This window comes from Ambystoma mexicanum, chromosome 14 (assembly GCF_040938575.1).
Source record: "Ambystoma mexicanum isolate Mex_15411 chromosome 14, UKY_AmexF1_1, whole genome shotgun sequence".
In the NCBI taxonomy this organism is placed as follows: domain Eukaryota; kingdom Metazoa; phylum Chordata; class Amphibia; order Caudata; family Ambystomatidae; genus Ambystoma; species Ambystoma mexicanum.
The window spans coordinates 635,942,325-635,968,455 of NC_090940.1; the positions used below are offsets into that span (position 1 = coordinate 635,942,325).

General features: G+C 48.6%; 1 protein-coding gene across 1 annotated transcript in view; it reads left to right on the top strand.

Annotated features, from left to right (window-relative positions):
- Positions 1 to 414: 414 nt before the first annotated feature.
- EIF5 (eukaryotic translation initiation factor 5) overlaps positions 415 to 26,131 on the top strand; it is a 42,013-nt gene continuing 16,296 nt past the window's right edge. The window contains exons 1-7 of the mRNA XM_069638122.1: positions 415 to 708; positions 910 to 1,102; positions 7,433 to 7,712; positions 7,801 to 7,882; positions 10,852 to 11,024; positions 14,341 to 14,452; positions 20,679 to 20,803. Of these exons, the coding sequence (XP_069494223.1) occupies positions 7,641 to 7,712; positions 7,801 to 7,882; positions 10,852 to 11,024; positions 14,341 to 14,452; positions 20,679 to 20,803 (564 nt within the window). The 5' untranslated portion in view covers positions 415 to 708; positions 910 to 1,102; positions 7,433 to 7,640. The remainder of the gene's footprint in view (positions 709 to 909; positions 1,103 to 7,432; positions 7,713 to 7,800; positions 7,883 to 10,851; positions 11,025 to 14,340; positions 14,453 to 20,678; positions 20,804 to 26,131) is intronic.

A 26,131-nucleotide genomic window follows, 5' to 3' on the forward strand; every position in this document is an offset into this window, starting at 1 on the left:
CAGAAAAGCACAATTATTTTATTAAAAAATGCTCCATGTAAACATGTAGTAAGCTTGCTAATGGATTTCGAGTGGTTTTCAATTAAGTCGGAAAAACAGTTTGTTAAAATCGTCCGTATAGGACTGGCTTATGTTCATCTCCTTAAATTCAAGTATGCCCAATTCCTTAATTTAAAAAAGTACTTTTTTACTGGTTAATAAATAAAACAATGAATGGTGGTGAAAACCACATGCATCTTCGGACAAAAAATATCGAAAAATGAATTCACTCCAAACATAAGGAGTCTTCAGGTCGAATCCCTTTTTAGAAGAATTATAATAGCGCCGTAAACAAAAACAGGGTATTAAGTCAGTCGTCATTGTTTTCTTGTGCACTTTCTGACAGGCTCGGTGCGCACTCCCCCCTCATGACAGGGCGGATGCGAAGTGAGTAATGGCGATGGCCGCGGGAGCCTCTAGTCCCGCCCCCATCAGAGGGCTGCCACCTCTCACAGGGCCAGCAAGCGCCTCTGCCAACAACAATTGGGCGGCTGGCGGCAGCCCCTCTTTGACGGGAGTCCGCCGCAGCCAATGGTAGAGCGCCGAGGGGGGGGCGGCCCTCGACCAATGAGCGCGCGCGGGCTGCCGGAGGGGGGCTGGGCCGAGCTGGGGCTGCCTGCGCCTTTGGCATCATCGCCGAGCTATCGAACGAGAACATTCTTGACTGAGGTGAGTGCGGCGCGCGGGAGTCTCGCGCGACGCCAGCACGGTTTAACCGGCCTGACTCGCAGGCCTGAGAGCCAATTAGTGCAAATTGCGCGCGGCTTTGTCCAATGGAATGCTTCTGCGGGGCGTCACCGCCCCCTGCCCCCCCACCAATCCGAATGAATGTCTAATTGTTAATTTTTTTTTTCTTCCCGCCCCCCGCAGATCCCCCGTCACGAGGGCATCTCCGTTCCGACGAAGGGCTATCAAATCGTCGCTGGCCTCGAAGCGCCTGCACGGCACGGGTGGTGTGCCGCTCCTCCCCAAGTCTCTTATAAACGTCGCACGCCCCGACACGTCAGTTCATCGCACTCCAGGGCGAGCAGCGTTGTGTTTATGTCTTTATTTGACGAAAACGGTGAGTAGCCTGCGCTGCGGAAGTGGGTGGGCAATGCGGCGGCCTCACCGGGGCTGCGGAGCCCTCCAGCTGCCGCCCCCCTCCAGCGGGGGTGGGGAAATGGCGGCGCCTCAAGATGGCGGCCGCACGCGAGCGTCTCGTGATGGGCTTATGGAAGAAGGAAGGGAGGGAGAGGGGGGGTGGCTGTGACGCATTTTAACCGTGAGCTGCCCGCTGCTTCCACTGCCCCCACCAGACCTGCTATGCCATGAGGAAGGATTAAGGCAGTTGGGACTTGGGGGGGGGGGGGGGGGGGGGGGTTGGATGTTCCGCGTGTGGGTGCGACACCCCCTCCCCCGTGGGACTTGGTATGTGCCGGCTGGCCCCGGAGTGGGGGTTCGATTCTGGTCGGGAACGGTTGCGCGGCTGCTGGGGGCCCTCGCGGGCGGCGCGCATGCGCACCCAGCCTTGTTGCTTAATTGCTGCAGTGATGAGTCACCGGTGATCGGGGAGCGCGTGCGGCCACGGTGGGGGCCAGGCCCGGGAGGAGGAGGGCGGGGGCAGGCAGCAGGCAGGCGGGGCCCGGCGTCCATGCTGCGGTAAGTAAGGAGTGGTAAAGTGTCGGCTGGCGCGGTGTCCGGGCTCCGCCTGAAGGGGGCGCTCTCTGCCTGGCGGACCACACGCGTCCTTTGAGTGCTGGGCGGCGTTCCAGGTGACACTGGGCCTGTTGGGGTGGATCCCCGTGGGGCGAGGGAGGATCGTGTGAGGTCTAATTCAAGGGAAGCGACTCTCTGCCCGTGTCAGGAGGCAGCCTCCTCCCTGTGGCTTGGCTGCTCGCAGACTATCTCACTGTTATTGGGGTGTAATGTACTGGGAGGGGAGGCATTGGGTTATAAGCTGCATGGTCCTGCCCACTAAGTTCAGGAGCACGGCTTAACTTTCTGCTCCACTGTTTACCTGTGTCTGCATTCCATGGGAGGGTATGGTATTGTTTTTGTAAAGCACCTATACTCAAAGCAAGTGTTGTAAAATGCAAGTGAATATCTGAAGGGTACAAGTCTGCACGGGCGGAGTGGGTGCATGGAACAAGTGCATATGATACAATTAACGTGGTAGATGACAGCAAATGGGTCTGACAACGATTCTGCAGTTTTTCCAAGTGCTTGAGGCGCCCCCGTGCAAGGAGGGGAATATCTTCATGGCGTGGTGCGTTCAGGTTGTGCAAGTGTGGACAGGCGTAGGGAGGCAAGGACAAGTGCAGGGGACCAAGTGCACCCAGTCAGAAGCCGGGGTAAATGCTGAGAGATTCCACTCTTGGGTCATTGGGCAAGTGCAAGAGGATTGGTGAGGGTGCCTGGGACCTGTGAGACTCTGGTACACCAGGCGGCCGATCAGCAGGATGCGTGGAAAAGGAGGGATAGAGTGGAGAGAAAGGCTAGCGAGAAAGAGAAGTCTTAAGAAGTGTGAGGCAGGGAGGCTATGACAGCGGGAGACCCCTGGAGAGGATCATGATCTCCCTCCAAATCTCTGCTTGGAGAACTGGCTCACTTGCAGAAGGTTGTAGGCAGATGAGCGGAGGGCTCCGGAAGGACAGTATTTGGCTAGGCAACGTTGCAGATGGGTAGGTCCCAGACTACAGAGGGCCTTGAACCTGATCCATGCAACCACGGAGTGAGTGGAGGGTTTACAGTGCCAGAGAGGCTGTGGTCCCTGGGTTTGAGGCCAAGGATAAATCTTGCCGTTCTGAGTGAGTTGCGGAGGCAAGCAGTAGTCCAGCCTTGAGAACCATCCCTCTGGGGGAAGGTGAGAAAAGTAAGAGTTCCTCTGAGGAGGGGTAGTTGTACTTTTTAGAGATGTCTGAAATATGAGTAGAGAAGGGGAGGGTGGCGTCCAAGATGACCCCAAGGTTTTTTGCCTCGCAGGTGGGTGCGGGCGCAGGGCCAATGGAGGTGGACCATAGTGGAAAGCAGGAGTCCCAACTCAAATGATCTCAGGCTTACTGGTGTTGAGGCAGAGGTTGTTTGCAACACACCATGACTAAATTGCGGAAAGTCAGATATGAGTGAGGTAGAGGTGTCTGAGGGTAGCCTGGGAGAGTTGCATGACACTGGAAGTTGTAGATGAAAGTGGCAATCGCATGTGCAAGAGCAGCCATGTACACATTGAAGGACCACAGGGATAGGTTAGAACCCTGGGGAACGCCACAGGTTGAAAGAAAGAGTGAAGAGAGCAAGGACCCAAGTTCCACCTGTGATGGGCGGTCGTAAAGGAAGGTTGACCACGGCAACCTGTGATTCCCAGGGTGTTCATGAGCAATCGTGAGGTTGTGGTTTACTGTGTCAAAGGCGCAGGAGAGGACAAGAGTGGGGGGGGGGTGTGGTGTTGATGTCGAGATTTGAGAGCAGGTCTTCACATGGGTTCAGTAGAGCAGTTTCCTAACCTTTGGATGCTCTAAAGCCAGACTGATGGTTGTGGAAGCAACCAGCAGTTTCTGTGTGAAGGGTGAGCCAAGAGATGGCCAGCTTTTCCAGGAGTTGCCCATTTAAGGGTTGATGGGGATCGGGCAGTAGTTTGCCGGAATGGGGGGGTGGCAGAGGGTTTCTTAAGTAGTGGGTGTACACGGGAGTGTTAAGTGGAAGTTGGGTAAACTCCAGTGGCAAAAGAGATTGTAGAGATGGGTTTGTATACAAACTGAACAGTTAAAGAAGTGAGGGGACTGAGGCAGATGATGTGTAATTCATCAAGCAGAGATGTGTGTATTCGACAGCGGTCCTGAAAGACAGCTAGCAAACCAGTAGTAACCAGCATTTTCCAGTGATGGTAATTTCTAGTAAACCCACTTTAACAGTCATGTCTCAGTGGAAGTGGGTAACCTTTGTGGTTTTTGCTCTGGCAAAGACCTGCATTCCTGCAGATTGACTGTGCTGGCTAGCTGTGGTGGCATTTGTAGTCCAAATCATCTGGAGAGCCCAAGATACGGCCCCTTATGCCACAGTAGGTTGGAGGGGAAGAAAATCTGTCGTTTTCCCTCATGTTCATACAGCTTTTTTGCCATATGGGGTGTGAAAATGGTTTAATATAGTATACTAAAAGGCTTCATTTTGGAGGGGGGGGGTAGAACTTCCATTCTTTTGCTGGAATGGGTGCCATTTCAGTCACCTGTGCAGCACAAAGTAGTTCAGCCTACCAGTTGGTCAATTTTCATACTTATTGCAATCCAACGGTTTAAAGCTTATGTGCCTAAGGAGATAGTCTGAGCGTTGCCTCAATTGTACTAGCTGGTCTTAAGATGGCAAATGGTCTGAACGTTTGCTCTTCAAGGTGGGTGGTACCATTCTAGAACACTAGAACTGAGTTGGGTTCACCGAGACGTTCTGTGATCTCAGAAGTATTGTGGTGGAATAGTTTCCATCGTACCCTTCGTAGGTGCGCGATTAGCCCAGCCCTACAATTACACCGGATGCAGGAAGTTGCTACATCACTATGGACCTGGGTTATGTAGGGGTGAACTCCCTGGCTTTAGCCGAGACATTTCTAAAAATGCTATTTTAGTTCCTAGCCTATTGCTAGTATGTTTTTGGAATGTGACCTTCAAACCGGTTCAAGGCCAAGGGTATGCACCGTGCCAGATTTGGTTGTGTACAAAGATGCAGTGGTGCGCGTCTTGTCTCGGGCGGGGACCAAATCTCTTCCATGGTTTTGTAAAAAAAAAACAGAATTGGTAGGCTGGTAGAGGAATGTACCCTTCAGCGGTGCACATCTGACTTTGGGTTAACTCGTTGCCGGGCTACCAGTAACATGACAACGGTATCCTCTGTATCCAAATATAGCCATAGGGCATGGTTAATGCGAAGTAATAACGGGCGATGCAATGGCGACCCCATAATTAGCCCTTGGTCCTGCATTGGTTGTGAACGATGCACTATTTTTTACTGTGATGCCCTATAACATCCCCCTTTTTTTTGTTTGTTTTTTTATTTACTGAACATGATCTTGTATTTTTATCATTCTTGGTCCTGTTACATATCCCTTCTAAACGTTGCTGTATTGGCTGCTTTTTTAACACCGCAGTAAAAACTGGCAGGCTGTTTGGTACAGTTCAAAGGTCAAACCACCAGCAGTTCTTTTACATTGGCATTTAAACTCTCAGACTGTGGCGTTAACATTGGCATACTGTGCAGGTCGGTTTGTTGCAGGACTAGAACATATAAAAAATGAAGTGGACAGCATGTTTTAATATTTAACTGCCCTTTAGGTTTTTGTCCCACTGACTAGCTTCTAAATAACTTACCTTGTTTTGCCACTTAAACAAGCCACCAGAGCAGTGTTTTGTTTTTGTAACTTTCAGTCCTCTTGTACTGTACATGGTTGTGCTGCACAACTAATTCGCAAGACGAACTATAGAACAGGTGTATGCTTGTGCTCCGACCCCACCCACTTCATATCCCGGTTTTTGGAGCCAACGACTAAGGAAAGATTGAGGCATATTGTTCATGCAACAAACTTACAGAATTAAGTTTCCAATCACAAAAGGATTTACTTGAATGTGCAATTTGTGTAGCGGCTTCGTCGTTGTATGGCGTCGGAGCACTATGGTAGATGGAGACCGTAGTCTGTAAACCTAAGCAGAGCATCGCATTGTGTTCAGGTGCAGAAATGGCTGCTATGTCAGTGCCTTGTCACAAATGGAGCGCGATTTTTCTTAGCGCTCTGTGTATTCTATAGTTTGTAGCGCAAGAGGCGGAAATATGCATTTTACCCCATATGGCAACTGTCGCCTGGCGAGGGCTCTGCTATACTTTGTATGCAGAACACGTGCACACTGAAACACATCTGGTGCAAATTAGAGGCGCAATTGTCAGTTATGTCGAAGATGCCTTCAAGCTAGAGGTGCAACTTTTTATTGTGGATACAACTGTGATGTCGATTATACATAGCCACCCATGGAGGAAAATACTGCCTTTGTCCGTGACCTCACCAAGACTCCTGGTTCTCTACAAGGAAGAACACCCTTCTGGCTGACTCTGACTATCCTTTTCGCTGCTCAGCAGAGTCCTGCGAGCCTGGCCATAGCATAGTTGGAATTATGCTCCTTTTGGTACACTGAATTCCCCCCTTCTCTACCACAGGCCTATCGCAGAACCACAACATGAAATGAACATGCTTGGTTCGCAGTGTAGGGTTTGAAACTGAAATTCAATGAGCGGAAGCTAAAACCAGCTCCTGATTGTCACTCATCGCCCAGTAGGCAGGAGCTATTGCAGGTGAACCAGGAGAGCTACCAGAGACGCTCCTTAACTTTTTTTTTTTCATTTTTGTATGAAAATGTGTTCTAATTGGCATTCTGAAATACTAAATGTTAATGTCACACTTACATATTTGGAAGCCACCAGTTGGCTGTAGGAGCCAAAAGTACTACCTGGTAGCTGTTGGATTCAAGCTAACCAAGCTTTACTATGCTAGAAGCAGGAGGAAAATGGCTCCCAGCGCCCCTCAATTGCGTACCCTGCTGTACATAGTAATGCACGTCAACCCATTGGATCGACGCTCTGGTATACTCGAGTTTCATAAAATATGTATACATGGCGACTTTTAAGTGGGCCCCACTTCAACTAGTATTGGATTTTTCTCCAACGAAAAGAGCAGGTCTGAGTAAACTGAGCAGGGGGCTGGACATGTAATTTTACGAGATGTGAAGGGAATAAGTGAGTCGAGAGTTAATGAGATGGGACTGAATAGCAGTAGCAGCTTGGTTAGTAGAGATGATGCAAGCAAGAACTGAGCGAATATTGAAAGAATGTAGAACATGCCTGGTGAAGTAGGTGTCCGAAGTGGTATGGGGAATAGATGCAATGAAGACATATTGGGGCTATAAGCCCCCTAATGCATCAGTCACAGAACAAGTGAAGGGCAATCCGGCATAAAGGAAAGATAAAAGGGACCGCATATGCGCATACGAAACATGACCATCCCTATACCCGGGTCATTGAAATAGAATTTGATTTTCTACCTGGGTTTTCAGAGACATTTTGTGCCAGCAATGTTGAACGCAGCATGCATAGGTTTAGCATACATGTGGGGGCTGGATATCCTGCAGAACTTCAATGGGGATAACCTCCGCAAGGAGAGCGTAACGTTTGTATGCTTCCTGGTGTGAGCCACATAGTGGTGGTCTGGGGTTGGCGGGGGGGGGGGTTCTCGAGCTGAATCCAGCCCAACCGTGATGCTGTGAGGATTGGTTTGTAGGTAGATCATTTTGATTGGTAGATATTCATTCAGGGACCTCTTTCATTCAGGGAATTGTGATGTGTTGTCCTCCTGAATTCATAATAGTGTGTTTTGTCATTGCAGAGCTGTTGCGCAGCCATTGGTACCTGTATTGGGGAAACATAGCCTACAAGCAGGAAGCCCTCTGCCTCTGTGGCGAAGACATTTTCATGTCAGAGACCGAGAACTCTTGCAATTGTTTATGTCATCCACTCTTCTCCAGACAGAAGATACCAAAAAGTTGCAATCAAAGATCTTTTCATCTTACTGAGAAAGCAACTAATCAACAACAATGTCTGTCAACGTCAACCGCAGCGTTTCCGATCAGTTTTATCGCTACAAAATGCCCCGTCTGATTGCGAAGGTATGTTTGCTGTTCATATGAAGCACAGAGCAATAATCTATACTATTATAAACTTGACCGGTTCTTTTTTTTCTTCTTTTTTTCTTAGGTTGAGGGCAAAGGAAATGGAATAAAGACTGTAATAGTCAACATGGTTGATGTTGCAAAGGCGCTTAATCGGCCTCCAACGTGTAAGTACTGTGATTTTCAATGTGAGTCAGTGGCCGGTATGGAGTGCATTTGATTTCAACATAAAATGTTCTACCTTGTTAACTAGCTTTTGGGTCGGTGGTCCGGCCCCCACGTGAGATTTTGTTGATGCTGTATATTGTCTTGTGCAGTGTTGTCATCGGGATCCCCTCAAGTGGATTATTGCTTCCAAAGTGTATCCTGTTTTTGACTTGCTATCGTGCATGTTTTTCCTATTGGGACAAGTAGTAATGCGAGACACTGGGGGGAGCACTCTGGGTTACCCTTATCTTATAGCATGATGGCCCTGCCTACTCTAGAGCATTGGGCAAAACGGCTCCTTGATATGTGGCATCTATAACGCGCCTGTACAGTTTATTGGCAAACTTTTTTGTTCTACAAAGATCTTTAATGCGACTGGTACTTGGCCATCTCACTCTACAGTAGTCTGCAATCGGTGTAGGCTTTGTGGGTACAGAGGGGAGGGAGAGGAGTTGCACCCCACATATTGGCATGAACATGCAATTTAACTCCACAAACCTTCTGGCCTCTTGAGACATGGTAATTGTACCAGAGAAAATATGCGAGTGTGGCGTCGGAGTATTGGGCTCTGCAACAGCGTTTATTATTTTTTTTTTTTGTATTTATATTCTTTTTTCCTCCTAATGTGCGTGCAGAACAAGACCGTGGGGATTTTGCGTTTGTGTTGGTTGAGAACAGGTGTTTGATACACATTACAACTGGAGCATTGAGTATTACCATGCACTTCATAAAGATTTGCATGTTATTGTGGATATCAACTAAAGTTAACATGGCAGATTTTAAACCTGCAGTTTCTTTTCCTTGCTTACTGAAAGGTCTGCATTTATGGGAGGTCTGTTCACATTATGTAATGCTCACATTTTCTGTAGCTTTTACCTTCTCTGATACTAAAACCTGTTAAATTCACATCTTCGGAGTATTGACAGCACTCGTGCAGGTGCAACTCCGAAAATTTAAATCGGAGCTACTAAGCTCAGGATTCCATGCAATATGGAGGTTCTCAAAGACTAACCTGGGGTTTTCTCTGTAGGGCACAGCATCTGACCTGCAGATGTGAGATGATTATTTTCAGTATTTCTTGAATAACTGGATTGTGCATGCAAGATGCAGAGCCCTTTTAGCGCACACACTGAGAGGCTAGTATGGTATCCAAAGCCGGGCTGTTCTGTGGAACCGGTGGATGCAAGGCTTTCTGTTGCATCTTCGTCAAGGCCAGGGCATCGACTGTCATTCACTTGCTGCCTGAAAGATCTTTGTCGTCGCCATTGCATCTGAATCTCATCCATGTGACTTTCTACAGTACAGCTTTATTGGAGAGCTGTCCAATGTGGGCGCTGGTCTATATTCAAAGCCACCAGTGGTTTCGTCACGCAACTGGTTGTGTGCCAATGGGATCTGCTTTGCTACATGAATTGGCGTCCAACTAGCCAAAACCTATTTTAGTATGGCTAAAATGTACTTGTGGTATACGTTTAGGGAGTGACATGTAGATGCCCTTCTGGAGGTGTGTGTGCAGCAGGCAAAGTTATGGACCAGATGCTGCCATAATGATGTACAGTGGGAAAATGAGTAAACCAGTCTGTTCGTATCTTCATTAGCTGTTCTGATTGCACAGTGAGTGAGGCAAGTTAAGTGAACATTGTTTTTAAATGTTGACCATTGGGACTGTCCACATGTAATATAGTTTGCGAGACCAGTATGCTGCCCCCTTGTTCAGGAGTTGTACTGCAATGCAGCGAGAGCAGTGTAGCCATCGTGGGCTGATCTGCTGCAAACATTACATTAGGAGCAACATGGCTTTGTGGGCCGCAGCCCTTGCTCTCCCATTAGCCAGGGAATTCCATTGCATAACATCAGACAAATGACTCATGAGCTTTACGTTTCTCAATAGTTGTGGCCGAGTGCAATAATTAAGCGTCCAGGTTGCGGAGGGCCCGTTGCTTCTAGGGATACCAGCAGTGGTTAAGGCACATGTTTGTATCCATAACAAGCAAGTCATGGGTGACACCATGGGCATAATGAAGTCTATAAATAGTGGCACCCTGCTCCTGTAAGAATTATAGCGTCTGACCTACAGGAGCATATGCATGCAGAACATTGAAGTTTACACCGGCGACGACGGGGCTTCCTTCCATACAGAGCTCTGCCCTGCAGGATGAGGTCTGAAGCTGGGTTGTTCGCACCATGTCTACCACTATCTGGGCGAATGTAGCAATCAGCCCTCCATTGAGAAGGCAAACCACCCTACATCGAGAGGCCCACCAACCCAAACCTAGGTGAATCCAAGGCCTCGAGAACCCGAGGCAGTTACTAGCCAGGTACGCACATATGGCAGGGGTGTGGTAGTTAATCGAGCCTCTGGGGTACGTACCGGGTGCGCAAATAGTTTCATTAATTTTGTGTCCCACACATATTGCACAATCCCATCTCCAGTGAAGAAAAACCCAAGGTGGCAGGCGCTATAGTAAATGGACTGACTCTGTCCCTTTTCTATTGGCCGCGGCACGACCAGGTGGAGCAACTGCTGGGCACACAAGGTTAAGGTTGTTGGAGCGGGCTTGGGGAATGACTTGGGGCAGAGGGAAAATGGCAGACCTCCTGAGAAGGGCGCCAAACCCATAGAATACACTGGTACATGGACGATTGGTTCTCATTTCCTCGTTCAAATATTCTTACCAGTTGATTCTCCAAGGGTCCTTGATATTCTCAAACTTTGGGAAATACTCATGCAGTGCACAGGTCTGTTAAATGTCCTTAGTGAAGCAATGCAAATCCTTCCTAGAGTATTCTAGCCTCCGTCTATTCTGTTAATTCCACATTAAAGACGGGCATTTGCGCTAGCCGTTGGCGCGTGCCAATTGACTATTGCAAGATCATGTGCTGTGTATCTCAATTGAATTCTACGGTTATTTTCTTTTTCCCCTTTTAGATCCCACCAAGTATTTTGGTTGTGAGCTGGGAGCTCAGACCCAGTTTGATATTAAGAATGACCGTTTCATTGTCAATGGATCTCATGAGTCGAATAAGCTGCAAGACATGTTGGATGGATTCATAAAAAAATTTGTTCTCTGTCCCGAATGCGATAATCCTGAAACTGATCTGGTAAGTAGCCCAATTCTTTCAATGCACTATGTGAAATGGATGGTAGGGAGGCCGTTTCCTTGGGGGGGGGGGGCTATTCTGTTGGCGATGCAATCCCTGCTATGTTCCTTAGCACACCTATTTGAATTGTTTATGGTTGTTATTCCATGCAAAGTGGCGGGGTATTTTTTCTCTTATGACTTTTATAGTGGTATATTCACGTGGGCCATTGGCATACCACATGCCATATGGAGTGTGCTGTAATTGTACACGATCTGTGACTTGGGTGTCCAACGCTTTATTGGTTAATGAAGCCATTAGTGCACGCGCATCTCTTTGGTCTGCTGGAGCTTATGCGAACACTAATACGTTGCATTTTTATGTTTGGGTAATTCAGAAACAAGACGTGATTTTCCTTCCTTGGGGTCATTCTCGCTTCAAGGAAATGGATCGTGCTGCAAGATCCGTAGCTTGGTTGCAGAAATGGTTGTGCCTTGTGTTGGTTTGCTTTGTGGTGCAGTCATGATGATGTAGTAATGTTTATCTGCATTATGGCTTTTACCCTGGCCCCCACTGCCCTCAATTTGTTTCCATAGTGGTGGCACTAGAATTGTAACGCTATTTTCCAGTTACTACCTCTGTCCCAGTGGCGTTAGAAACAGGAGATTGTAAAGGGGTCTATTACGAATTTAGCCTTGATGTGGGATATGTGCAAGTAGCTCATGGGTGAAAGGTGAGGCTTGTGGATCTGCTTAAATCACATGCTGTGCATAGGCCGACAGAGTATTACAAATCATAAAAGGGACTTTGAATGGGCGTGTTAGTAATACTATCCCTATGACGTCTACTGTACTCGTGGTCCTTCGCTCGTCGAGGTCCCATATTTGGCTCGGGCTGTTGCCAGGTTACGCAGCCGTTTACAAGCAGTAGCTGCACTGAGGAAATGTGACAACACAGTTCCTCTAAAAGGTTTCCAGCTCCTACTTTCCTCGTGTCATGGATTTCACGTGGCTTGCCTTCCCGTTTATGGTCAAGGCAGCACAATACCAAGTTCCTGGGAGATTGCAATAGTTCAACTGGGCCCACATAGTTTGCCTCTGAATAAGGGGGCAAAAAGCTGGATGATACAATATTAACCAGTCCTCTGTGGCTGTGAGGTCTTCCATTAAATCTGTGGTCATGGCTAAGGGATCTGTGGGAGATGGTGGGGGGAGGAGGGAGATGGAACTTTTTTTGTAGAACGTTGGAAACCTCCTGGGTGGGACTTGAAAGGCCATCTTCAAGAACTTGGTCTTCCTTGATCCTGAAAGCTGAAAAAAACTAGGTTAGTTGCACTGGCTCACAAGACGTACGATTTGTATTAATTGGAACTGGGTTACCCGTTTTGAGCACACGTGACTTGTATCACATTTTTATTGTTTAAAGCGTGGACCTAGAGCACCAGAGCCCTGTACATGCTTTGCATAACCGCAGTACTGATGGCAGAGGCATTCCCTCAAAGGGTGTACAATAGCACAAAGATGAGAATGTGGTGAGCACGATTGAGGGTGTTTTAAAAAATAAAAAAGGTAGGGCATATATACCAGGGTTAAAACCATTTCTTGACCTTGTCCTTGTGAATCTTAGATTCACAAGCTTTTGCAGTCTCGTCTGCTTCAGAGTACAAACATTTTTTTTCTTTCTCGTGGGTGTTGACAGTGGCGTTCCTGTCACTTACCTCTATGCTGTGTACAGGTTCCCATGTTGAGGTCCTCGGCTTGTTTTTTCAGTTGTCAAAAGTGTCAGAGGGCCAATTCACCCAAGACTAATGCAGAGGAAGCCCTAGGCAAAAAGGTGTATATAAAATTCTGGGAGAATAGCATTGCAAACTACTTTAACGTCTAGGTACAATAGAGCACAGTGAGACTTCATGGAGTAAATAAACTTGCCCCCGCGGATGTGCAGGCAGCATTCCGCAAGACTATATTAGAGGGGCAGAAGACTGCCGGCGCTATCAAGAACACTCTTGGTGCAGTGGGCACAGCAGGATGCCAGATAGCGGAGGCAATTGAGAAGCGTAGCAAAGAACAAAGCCACCAAGTGGACATGTCTTTTTGGTAGAGGGGTAGATGCGGCACTAAAGTAAAATGGCCGTGGCGTTCCAAACGCTTGGTAAGTGTCGGGCAGGTCTTTTCAGAACCCCCTGTTAACTTCCTTTCCCAGGGACAGCCACTCCACAGGGAGTGGGGTTAGTGAGCAGTGTTGATTTTAAGGTTTCCACAATGGGTTAGTGAGCAGTGTTGATTTTAAGGTTTCCACAATCTCGTTTCTCTGCCTTTCCTACCTGTTACCTCCACTTCTGAACAGTACTTTGTGTCAGAGGGCGTAGTCCACTTTTTTGAAGAACAGGCATTAGACCCCCAAGTCCATCGCCTGTAGACTTTTATTCACTCTGAACACCTGAAACGGATTTAGTAGTTATACTTCTCAACTGAGCTCAAACTGTCTACACACACCCTACCTACTTCCAGGGCGCATAGGGGTTGACTCTTGCTGTGGAACAGGATCTGCCACTGTGGACAAGATTCTCCTGAAGCTGGGAGAGCAGGACCTGAATGAACTCCTTGAGGCCCTGAAGTGTCTTGCAGCATCTAAAGGACCAGATTGGCTAAAGTGCTTCATTCTGCTTCCTCAAAGCCAGTTAAACTGAGATTGAGCCACATTCGATCCTGAGGGATCCTGCAAGAGCTTGCATCTCGAGCCCACTAATGCTGTACTGTTCAGTCGCTGAGCCAGTCCACTGCTAGGCTTGAATCAACTGCTCCACACCTCAGAACCGCTTGTGTCCCTACACAAGGTCACGCTGGTATTAAGGTACTAGATTTTCACAAATGGATTCAAAATTAATTTAAACCATAAATCTACCAGTTTCCCAAAAAGGACTGCATTCTCGGTACCTAAATAAAACCATGTACAGAAAATGTGGCCAGTTCCTTTGCTTCTGTCAACATGAAGGGGGGGAGATACTACCTGCCATTGCAAGGTGGATTCTCTGCATACACTGAGCGTGTTGAACGCTGACAATAAAACTTCACTTTACCCCAAAGGCACATTAAACACCTAGTACAAGAGCAACACTTCCATTGCACCCACCATCCGCACCTGTACTGCTATCTGATCTATGCAATGCGTGCACCTTCATGCAGATTCACAAGCCACCAGAGACTGTTCAGGGCAAGTAATATTTGTTGTGGTGATTTCTTTTAAGAGCTGCTGTAAGTAACATTTTTCCAAGATAAATGCATGTAGAAAATGTTTGACTGAGATCCGTATCTAATCATCTTTTTATTTTTAACAGCATGTGAATGCCAAGAAACAGACAATTGGTAACTCCTGCAAAGCCTGTGGCTACCGGGGCATGCTTGACACGAGAAACAAACTCTGCACTTTCATTCTCAAAAACCCACCTGGTAAGTTGTGGGCATGGGTGGAATTGTGTTCAGATCGAAGTAGGCAGTCAGCTTGTAAGACTTAACCACAATCTGCATGTTGGTGGTTTGGTTTGTGAAACTGGATTTGGTTGAACATAGAAAAATATGTAGTTTTTTTTTTTTCCCGGCATGTAACACTCTGTGCTAGGTATTTGTTACCTTTCACAATTTTCGCTTGCTTAAAACAACTGAGATCAAACCAGCATCTACTCCTGTTGACGGTGCTGTTATGATTTTCAGCAAGTGTCTTAATGTGGGCCAATGTAAGAAGGTTTATTGCCCCAAGATTCTCCCAGTGTGTGTCCCACATTCTTTTGTTCTTGCCAAACAGAAGTTCGTTCATCTCTTTGAGCAGTTTTGGATTGAAAAGACACCACTGTTCAATTTTAAACCAAGGGGAACAGTGCAGACCTGCCAGTTAGATTTGCAGGTTCTCTTGTTCGAGGAGTCCCCTTTACAAGAGTTCTCCATAAGTGGATGCTCTTAATAGATGTAGGTTCCTAAGTGGTATCTCTCGTATCTGGCTCTTTCGGGCAAGGGTGGTAGACATTAGTGGATCTATACAGCTCGTAGAAGGCCAAGTGTCACTCTTTTGCTTGGTCGAATTGGCCTGTTGCAATTAACTTTCGGCCTTCTTGGTCTGTCCAGCAACACAGCGATTGTTTGGGAAACAGCAAAGCTCTATAAATCTCCCTTGTAATCCTTTCATTGCTATGCGGATGATGCCCAGCTCATTTTCAGGCTACCCTCGGTCTCCTCTTGTCTGTCTGTCATCCAGGAGTGGTGTGCCGCCAACAACCGCTGCCTTAATGCCAGTAAGACTTGAGATTCTACTCATCGGCACACCCACTCCCTCCTTCCCTGCAGCGCTCTGGCTGGCCTCTCTTGGCCCTCTTCCTACTCCCACCTGCAAGGCTAAAAACGTCGGGGTGATCTTAGACTCTGCACTCTCCTTCTCCCCTCACATCTCTGACATCTCTTAAGAAGTCACACTACCAGCTGCACCTCCTTAGAGGTATTCTTCCTTTCCTCTCCTTCCCCCAGCCCTGGTCCTCTCTAGGCTGGACTATTGAAACAGCCTCTATCTAAATCTGCTTGACTCTACTCTCCGCCCTCTACAGCTTACCCAGAACAGAACTGCAGGACTTGTCCTTGGCCTCAAGCCCAGGGATCGTATCTCTCAGGACTGAAATCTCTGCACTGACTCCCTTTGGCTGCGGGGATTAAGTTCAAAACCCTCTGCATTGTACACAAGGCCTTGTGGGGACTGGGGCCGCAATACCTGCAACTCTCTCTTCCTAAATATCTTCCTTCTCGAGCTCTTCGCTCTGCCACCTCCAACTCCCTCAGGGTCAGTCGCTTCTCCAAGCAACAAGTTGGTGGAAGATAACTCTTCGGCAGGGGCCTCTCTGGAACAGCCTTCCTGCCTCCCTGAAACTCGAGGAGAACCATCTTCGGTTCCAGAAGCACCTCAAAACCTTCCTCTTTGCTTCTGCTTTCTCCCCTGCTGAATTCCTGACTGAAACTGCACTGGTTACCTGGCCACCCTTTCTGACCTCTGCCCCTCCTCTCCTCTACCAGCACTTATGTCTGCACTTCCTTGTACTTGCCACCAGCTGGCCGTTTCATTTCTTATTTATTCCACTTTCCCCTCTCCCTCGCAATTCCCTCCTCCCCCTTCCCATGCACTTGCGCGATCTGAATGACACCTAGCATAGTAGTATCGTTGTCTGTCCTCCCTTTGTTAGGCTTTTTTATATAGCGCTACAAACCCTCAGGTATCTGAGCGCTGCTTATTATTACCCACGGTGTGTGGTGCTCATTTATCGACCTCGGAAGGATGAAAGGCTGAGTTTGGCCCCGCCGGGATTCGAACCTGCGTTAACAGGCTCTGCACGGGTGTCAAAGCGGGCGCTCTACTCGCTGTGCCACTTGACCGGCTTTTGTTCCCCCCCTTGCCTTGTCACGCCTTGAAACACTTGTGTATAGGCGCGTTATAAATGCCTATCATATGCACAAACAGTACAAGGTGCAGAAGCAAATTTTTTCGTCAGACAATGTTCAGTATGTCGTATCCCCCTGCAGCAATTGGGGCTAGAACTCCATAGAGCTAATGGCATTTGTATGTTCTTGCTGTTATTGACTGGCACGGAGACAGCACATGCCCTGGTCACTCCACGGCATTGTCATCCCATCATGCCTCCAGCGGAAAATATGGCAGAACGTCAAAGGGTTTCAGCGGAGGGTCCTCATCGTACAGTCAACCCTCCCGGTCTACGACCCAAGAGGCCTACAGGGGCCGTTCCAAGGCTTTCCGCTGAGGTGGCCAACGTCGCTCCCAAGGTGGCACGCAGGCTCCGAGGCAAGATTGAACCAGCCAGGATGTCAGGGGTGAGCCCCCACCAATGCACCCAAGTGGGAGGCTGGCAGATCAGCTAGTGGGAAAATGAGTGCTGGCCGCCCCCAGGCACACAAGTTCCAGCAAGAGGGGTCCGCGTATACCACCGGTGGTCCGGCAGGAGCAACACTTGGCTTCTGCGTGAGGTACGGGCTCTGGGATCTACTTCAGATAAGGCCCATTGTAGACCTGTGGCGTCTCAACAAACACCTTGTCACAAAAATTCTCGTGAACTATCCAAAGTCCTGCTTGATTCCATCGCGGAACGCGCTGTTCCTGGGGGGATGGGGTGGGGGGGCAGGCTCAACATGATATCCTGCCTGGCAGCCCACTCGGTGGAGAAGATGGCAGCTGTGCTGGGCAAAGTCCTCCAGCTGTTGGTGCTGAGGACCACCACAGTGCGGACCATCAAGTCGCTGCTCGGCATGATGTAGTCGTTCATTTACCTGATGCCTACGCTGAAGGTTATGGCTGCGATCCAGATGTCCAGAAGCATCGCAGACCAGATTGTTCTCGACAAGGAGTTCCATTGAGAGATGAGGTGGTGGGCCGTGTGCTCCAACATCGCTGGGGGAACAGACCCCTGTGGCTGCTGGAGGAGAGTGATCTCCACATCAATGTCCTGGTGCTGGCAGTGTTCTGGGCCATCAAGCTGTTCAGCCTATCCCTTAAGGGCAAGGTGGTGAGGGTCTAACAGACAATACTATTGCAATGTTCTACATCAGGAAGCGGGGGGGGGGGGGGGGCACAAGATCCCAGCGCTCTCCAGAGAGGCGCAGGACTTGTGGCACTGGGCTGTCGCCCAAAGGGTGTTCCTCACTCCTTTGCGCAAGAACACAATTGCCGACTACCTCGGCAGGGAGCTACGCTCTTGCCACAAGTGGTTACTTCGACAGGATCAAGTGGACGGCCTGTTCCTCAGATGGGGGCAAGCCCCAGATCGATCTGTTTGTGGTGACGAACACCAGGTGCCGGAGATTTGACAGTAGGTTCCACCAGCTGAGTAGCATGGTGGACCTGGTTTCCTTCCTGTGGAACTGCCCGTTCCTGTATGCTTTTCCTCTGTCTCTCCTGCTTTGAGTCATTAATGAACTCCAACTGTGCTAATGCAGGATGATCCTAGTCGCTCCAGTGCGGCCGAGGCAGATTTGGCATCAGTCTTCTCAGCCTGTCAAAGTTTCCCCCGTCAAGCTTCCGGTGGTTGCAGATTTTCTCGCAGAGGAGGCACTATCCTGCATCACAACCCAGGGTCGCTGAACTTGCAGGTCTGGCTTCTGCAGCGATAGAGTTGGAAGGATACGAGATACCGGCGGACTGCAAGGAGGTACTTGCCAAGGCCAGGGATTCGTCTACACTGAAATGTTATGGACTCGGGTGGCGGAGGTCCACCATCTGGTGCCATGCACAGCAGATTAACCCTCTACGGGTTACGGCCCCTCAAGTGCTGCCTCACTTGCTGTCGTTGGCCACAGCAGGACTGGCGCATGCTTCCATCAAGATTCATCTGGCGGCTATCTCCCGCTACTCGAGAACTCCGGGGTGCTCGTCACTGTGGTCAGACCGCCTGGTCAAGGAGTTCATGAATGGACTTTCTGACTTTCTGCTCGTTCTCACCGGTTAAGGCTCGGGCCCCGGCGTGGGAGCTCAGTGTGGTGCTGACTAGGCTCATGGGTCCTCAGTTCGAGCCTATGCATTCAGCGCCACTGAAATTCTTGTCGTGAAAGACTGGTTTCTTGTGGCCATCACCTCCACACGACGAGTGCGAGATCCAGGCCCTCTCCTGTAAACCTTTGTACTTAACATTTCACGGAACCAGGATAGTGCTACGGATGCACTCCTCCATGCCAAAAGTGCCGTCGTACTTCATCTAAACAAGCCCTTGGTGTTGCCTGTTTTCTTCCTGACGCCTTCACCGGCTGAGAGGACTTTGCACTCGCTGGATGTGGCTAGAGCGCTGAAGTTCTACGTGGACCGCACGTCACAACTGTTCGTGAACTTTAGCCCTGTGAACCAAGGGAATGCCCTATCCAAGACTTCCATTTCCAGGTGGCTCTTGGGCTATGGTGGTCAGTCATAATTTCGACAGCAAAAATGTCGACAGTCAAAATTTCGAAAAATGAATGTTGAAAAAAAGTCGACAAACCATGTCGACATTTTTTCAATATTTTTTCGAAATATAACTTATATAACTAAAATGTGAGTATGAGGGGTGTTGGGTGAGGGGGGTTGGGGGAACCCCCCCATAGTAAATGATACTCTTTTTATTTAATTATTGAATAAATATATAATTACTGTGTTGAGAATGAGGGGTGGGGGGGTGGCAGGGGGGTGTTGGGTGAGGGGGGTTTGGGGGGACCCCCCATAGTAAATGATACTCTTTTTTTTTATTTATTTAATGAAAAAATAAATATATAATTAGAGTGTGTATGGGGTGAGAGGGTGGTGGGGGGGTGGCAAGGGGGTGTTGGGTGAGGTGTTGATAGTTCTAATTGACGAAAATGACTTTACATTATATGTATAGGATGTCGACATTGTTTTCTACATTTTTTTTCGACATTATGACTATAAACCATGGGCTATAATCACCCATTGTCCTTGGTTGGCAAACCGACCTCTATCCGAGAGCCCATTCGGCCAGAGTGATCGCTCCAACTGCGGTGTTCCTTTCTGGTGTGCCCCTGCTGGACAACTGCAGGGCTGCTACGTGGAGTTCGACGCACACCATCACAAGATTCTGCTGCGTCGACTGGGATTCCAGGGAGATGGTTAATGTTGAGATGTTTAAATGCTTAATTTTGAGCATTGCCACGTCCCGTGGTTGTGCATGTGTGTACTGCTATGTATTCTTTATTCATGGGAATCCATGCCAGACCCATGCTGGAGAAGTTAACAGTTACTTACCTGTAACTGTTCTCCAGCATGGGTCTGGCATGGATACACATGCGAACACTGCCTACCCCCCTGCGGCTCTTCTCTTGGTCCTACTGCCACTTTACGTGCTACCAAATCTGAAGATGGCTGCCAGAGGAGGGGCTTAGGTAGAGGGCAGTCATTGGCTGAGGGCAGTATGACCAGAGACCAGTGTGTTCAATTTTTATTTTACTTTACGAAGGATTCCCAGCCTGACAACGGGAAATATTCATGAACATGTGAATCCATGCCAGACCCCATGCTGGAAAAGTTAGTTACTTGCCTGTAACCATTGTTCTCCAGCATGGGTCTGCATGGATTCACAAGCTCATGAATATTCCCCGTCAGGCCGGGACTCCTCTGGAAAAAAGTTTCACTTACAAACTGCCGTTCTCTAAAACAATCACTGCGCTCTGGGTCATACTGCCATACTTTCCAAGCACATAAGTGGCATTATGAAGAGCTGCACAGGGGTTCGTAAGTGAATCCATGCCAGAACAATAGTTAGTTAAGTAACTTGGTCCTCATCCCAGTTTATCAGTTCCAAAAAAATAAAGGTCCTACGCACACAGCTGGTGCCCACTTGTGGATTTTTTGTAAAGTGTTTAAAAATGTTTTTGTGCAGGTCCTTGCACTGAAGTTTCCTGCTTGTCTACGACAGCGTTTAGTAGACCAAAAGAGAATTTTCACTATCTGTAACGCATTTGGAACTCGGCGGTCTGAAAAGTTTAGTGACCCGAGTTACTGTACTAATTCACTGGTCATTGCATCACTCCTGTGGCTGAGCTAAAGCATAGAAGTTATTTGTTATACAATCTTGCTGTTAATGGCCTGCCTACTTTTTTGTTGACTTCATGGTTTCTATTACATTTCAAATGTTATCTTTTCTTTACATAGAGAACACTGACGGTGGTACAGTGAAAAAGGAAAAGGACAAGAAAAATCGAAAGGGTAAAGAAAAGGAGAATGGATCATCATCAAGCAATGATACACCCTTGGATGACATCAGTCCTCCCCGTGTGGTGAGTAAATGCAGGCGGCTTCCTTTTCTTTCAAGTCCACATTGCAACTTGCTGGATAAATTGTAGCTGCGCAGAGGTGTAATTAGGTATGTAAATGTCTGTTATTGCACTAATAATTAATCAAAAAAATGATTCTGCTGGGGTAAACAGTAATCAGTCGCTAGCCGCCATGATTCAGAACATGGAGCACACATTTCTTACTTGCTGGGTCTAATCACTAGCCAATGGCTAGAGCAGATTTTGAGCTGTTGATTTCTAGTTTAGGTTTAGAATGATGAGTGGCAGGGTTGTTTTCTGGGGTTGAGCAAGGGGCATTGCAAGGAGTTTGAAAAATGACTTTTCAGTTATTTAATGACCTGTTCATGTTGGGCATGGAGCTGGAAGAGGCTGAAGCCCAGGATGGGTGATCAGGTGAACACTACTGCTTCAGCAGCATGCCAGACCCTGGGTGAGACAGTGTGACAATATCTGCTGGCTATACTCCAAGCTCAACTGCAAGCACCGATTGACCAATAAATGTTAATTGTAGGAAGGGTGGACTCTGAACAATAAATTTACTGTGCCAAAGAAGGTAAGAAATCTGAGGTGGTAAAGACCATGCAACGCTGGTGCAGACTTCATGGGTTTGTTTCTGGTACATTCATGACCTGACGGATCAGTGATGAAGGTTATGATGGATGTTCTTGCCCATGGAAACGCCCTGGAGTTCCAAGTGTCCCCCTATACCACCAGTGGCTCGGCAGGAATATCACGTCCCTCAGCTTCTGCTGGAGGTGCGGGCCATGCTAAAAAAAAGGTGCGCTAGAGCTAGTCCCTAAGAGGCTCCGAAGTGTACGCTTGTTACTTTCTCGTCAAAGTGAGGCCCACCCCGCCGCCTGAACAAGTACGTGTGTTAGGACAGCTAGCAGAGGGGATTTTCTATCGTCGCTAGACTTGGAAGATGCTTATTTTCACATCCGCAAGGGCCACCAAGTTCCTGTGCTTCGTGGTTCATGGGCAGCATTACCCAGGTCAAGGCCCTTCCCTTCGGATTGAAGTCTGCGCCAAGAGTTCACCAAGTGCATGGCACTGGTGCCGCTGCGTCTACGAGGGATCCACGTATACCCTTACCTGGACGACTGGCTCATTCGAGCAAAACCGTCGAACACAGCCAGGACCGTCCAACTCCTGACAGATCTAAGGTTCTCTGTGAACTAGGTGAAGTCCTGCTTGACTCCATCGTAGGGTGCGCTGTTTCTGGGAACCCGCAACAATAGTGTTGTGCCTGACGTCTACGTTGGAGGAAAGGATAGCAGCCATTTTGGGCGAGGTGCAACGGCTGATGGCCCTCAAGATCACCACAATGAGATCTGTTTGGTGTGATGTCTTGCATTTACCTCATCAGACTATGCACGCTGCTGATGCGTCCTCTACAGGAGTCCCTCAACGGGACGTTGGATACTAGTGTTGGGAATCTTCCAGGCCAAGATCAAGCTCAACGAGAGCTTCCATCGAGCAATACGATGGTGGGGAGTCCGCTCACATCTGTCCGGAGGTGCAGATTTCCAGACCCCACCGTACCAGGAGACGGTCACGACGTACGCCTCACTGGAAGGTTGGGGCGCTCACACAGGAAGTCTTCACGCAAGAGGCCTGTGGCTGCCGGAGAAGACGTTGCACATCAACGTGCTGGAGCTGCAGGCAGTGTTTTGGGCCCTCAAGTCATTCCTACCGTCCCTCATGCGCAAGGTGGTGCGGGTCTTCACGGACAATACTACCATAATGTTTTACATCAGGAAGCAGGGGGCACCAGATCCAAGCACTCAGAGGCGCAGGACCTATGGCACGGGGCCGTAGCCCAGAGGATGTACTTCATGCCACTGAGTGAAGAACACCGTCACTGACTCGGCAGGGTGCTCAGCTCTTGCTACAAGTGGGAACTTCGACAGGATCAAGTGGAGCTCCTGTTCCGCAGATGGGGCAATCCCCAGATCGCTCTCTTTGCGACGAACACCAAGTAAGTGCTGGAGGTTCACCAGCAGGTTTCCTCAGCCAGGGAGCATGGGACGCATTCTTTTCCCTGGGACGACCTGTTCCTATATGCGTTCCCTCTGTTGCCGTTGCTTCTTCGATTAGTCGATCAACTAAAGACTGTCCCGCTGCAGGATGATCCTCATCGCACAGGTGTGGCCGAGACAGATATGGTACCTGGACCTTCTGGACATGTCGGCGTCCCCTCCAGTCAAGCTTCTGGTGGTCGCAGATCTGCTCGCCAGGGAAGGTGCGATTCTGCACCACGACCCAGGATTACTGAACCTGAAGGCCTGGCTCCTGCAGCACTAAAGTTTGGGGGCTACGATCTCCCAGCGGATTGTAAAGAGGTGCTTGCCAAGGCCAGAGCTTCATCTGCTCTCAAATGGCTACGGGCACAGATGTTCACCATTTGGTGCCGTACTCAGATCGACCCTCTACGCGTCACTGCTCTGCAGGTGCTTCGACATTTGTTATTGGCAAAGGCAGGATTGGCCCATGCTTCATCAGTTCATCTGGCGGCAATCTCCCGCTACCAGATCTCCCAGACGATCATCCTTCTGTTCGCATAGATTGGTCAAGGTGTTAAGTACTATTTCTCTTGTTCCTGTCGGCAGCGGCGTGGGAGCTCATGGGTCCTCTGTTCGAGCCTATGCATTCTTGCGCCACTTACGTTTTTGTTGTGGAAAGCTGCTTTCTTGTGGCCATCACCATCGCACGACGAGTGGGAGAGATCCAGGCCCTCTTGTGAACCACCTTATTTGACATTCCACGAGTGGAGGGTAGTGCTACAGTCGCACCCCTTCTTCATGCCCAAGGTGCTGTCAGACTATCTAAACGCGCCCTTGGTGTTACCTGTGTTCTTCCTGACTCATCCGCCGGCTGAGGGGACTTTGCACTAGCTGGGTGTGGCTAGAGCGCTGAAGTTCTATGTGGACCGCACACAAGTTTCAATAAGACATGGCAACTTTTTGTGAACTTTCGCCCTGTGAACCATGGGAAGTCCCTCTCCAAGGCTTCCATTTCCAGGTGGCTCTTCGGCTGCATCACACATTTTCACCCGTTGGCAAACCGGCTGTTGCCTGGCAGTCCAGGAGCCCATTCGACCAGAGCAATTGCTGAAACTACGGCATTCCTGTCTGGTGTGCCCCTGCTTGACCTCTGCAGTGTTGCTACGTCGAGGTCGATGCACACCGTCACCAGATTATACTGCGTCGACAGGGTTTCCAGGGGAGTCAAGAGTCATCCGAGCAGTGCTGCACAACTGGTTCGCTTGAAGGGGAGTCTGTTGAGGAGGTAAAAGATGCTTAATGTTGAGCCTTGCCACTTCCCATGGTTGTGTACTGCTGTGTATTTATTCATGAGTATGTGAATCCATGCCAGACCCTAATCTGGAGAAGGAACAAGTTACTTACTTGTAACTGTTCTCCAGCATGGGTCTGGCATGGATTCACATGCGAACCCTCACGCCTACCCCTCTGCGGCTCATCTCTTGGTCCTACTGCCACTTTATGTGCTACCAAATCTGAAGACGGCTGCCAGGGGAGGGGCTTAGGTAGAGGGCAGTCATTGGTTGGGAGCAGTATGCCCCAGAGGCAGACCCATGCTGGAGAACAGTTACAGGTAAGTAACTTGTTCCTTATTGGACATATAATACTGTGCATGACTGGCCTTTGGCATTGCACAAAATATCAAGTGTACTTATGGTGACCCGCACTGTTTTTCTCATTCCTCTTGGGTAGAGCATGTAACCAAAGAAACTCGCCCTGCAGGTCTAGTGGGATTTTAAGTTTTTGGAAGTCGTGCTCTTATTTCACTCTAATCCTATCCTTGGCCTCCACTGTGGCAAGGGTCGTTTATTCTAAATGAAACTTTAACTGCTAGGCACATTCTAACCCTAACTACCACTTGCAAACTCTAAGCCTGCCATCCAACTGTATGACAACTCTCATATTAACCTTTCCCAATTGTGCAGAACTGGTGAACAAAATGCCTGAAACCAGACCATTTTTAAAGTCTCAAACTGCCAGCAGTAAAATGCACAATGCAAAGTGGCCTTGGCTAAATAACGGTTTTGAGCAGAACTCATTCTTTGAGAGTAACTCATTTTCAGAGAGGGGGGAGGTGGCCGAGGCATTAGCATTTTTAAAAGTTCACGGAAAGACTATCCATACAGATAAATGGGGAACCACAGGTGTTTTGTGGGTCTTCAAATACTTTCCGTCCCAGAAGTGGCCTTATGCATCCTTAAGGAACTAAAACTTACAAGGAAAACTGCAAATGTTAGCAACAGAGATGGTTGACTCTGAGATTTTGATGTCTATTTGCTCTGGTCCCTAGCTTTTCTTCGTAACTTGCGTACTACTAGCAATACCCTCAAGCTCCCCAAGGATATAGTCATGGCAGAGCAGCCCAGGCATCATTCAAGAGGAAAATTGGTGGTCACCTGTACATAGTTGTTTGTAAACTTAATATTAGATGTATACTATTTTTATACAAATCTTCATATTAAAGGCAAAGGGGGGGGGGTTACAATGTAGGAGCAGCCCCTAGAATTCTGTTGGAGGTAGACTCTAAGTCTTTTATTGTGCCCACATGGGGGCTATCAGGATCATTGTTACTTTTTCCTGGTGTAACTTGTGGACTTTCATTGGGAAGCGGTGTAGGGGGTAGGACAATTTCCCTAACCAATTCCCCTGGAGCCTTTTGGCGGAAAACAGGCTAGGTTATCTGGGCAATGTGCGTTTTCCAGGGTTACAAAGGTCCATTTCTAGAACCCCCCCAGCTCAAAGACATTGTCTAGCATGTACGTCTATTCGCCATTTGTGCTCCGAGGGTAGCATTGTTCTCCAGCATGGGGTCTGGCTTGGATTCACATGCTCATGAATATTCCCTGTCAGTGAGCAACGTTGCACCCATGCCCTCCGGCGCTGAACTTAGCAGCTTGGCTCCTGAGGTCATAGAATCTGGTCACAGTAGCCTAGAGCAAAGAAAGGTGCATGGAAATACTCCAGGAAGCACGCCAGCCTAACACAAGGCACTGCTAATTTAACAAATGGAAACGTTTTGTGTTGTGGTGCAGGTCTCAAACTGACTGCTCACCTTCCAATATAGCCCACAACCTTCTCCACTTGACTGAAGATTAGTCTGTAACGCACTCGGAAGAACACCTTGAGTGCGGGGGGGGGGGGCTTCGAGCCAATGCACAAGGCCAGCCTTAAACATCTGAACTACAAAACAGCCTTTATTGCCAGTACATCTATCGGAAGGGTTAGTGGGCTGTCCGTACAAGACCCCTTTGTAGGTATACACAAGAAC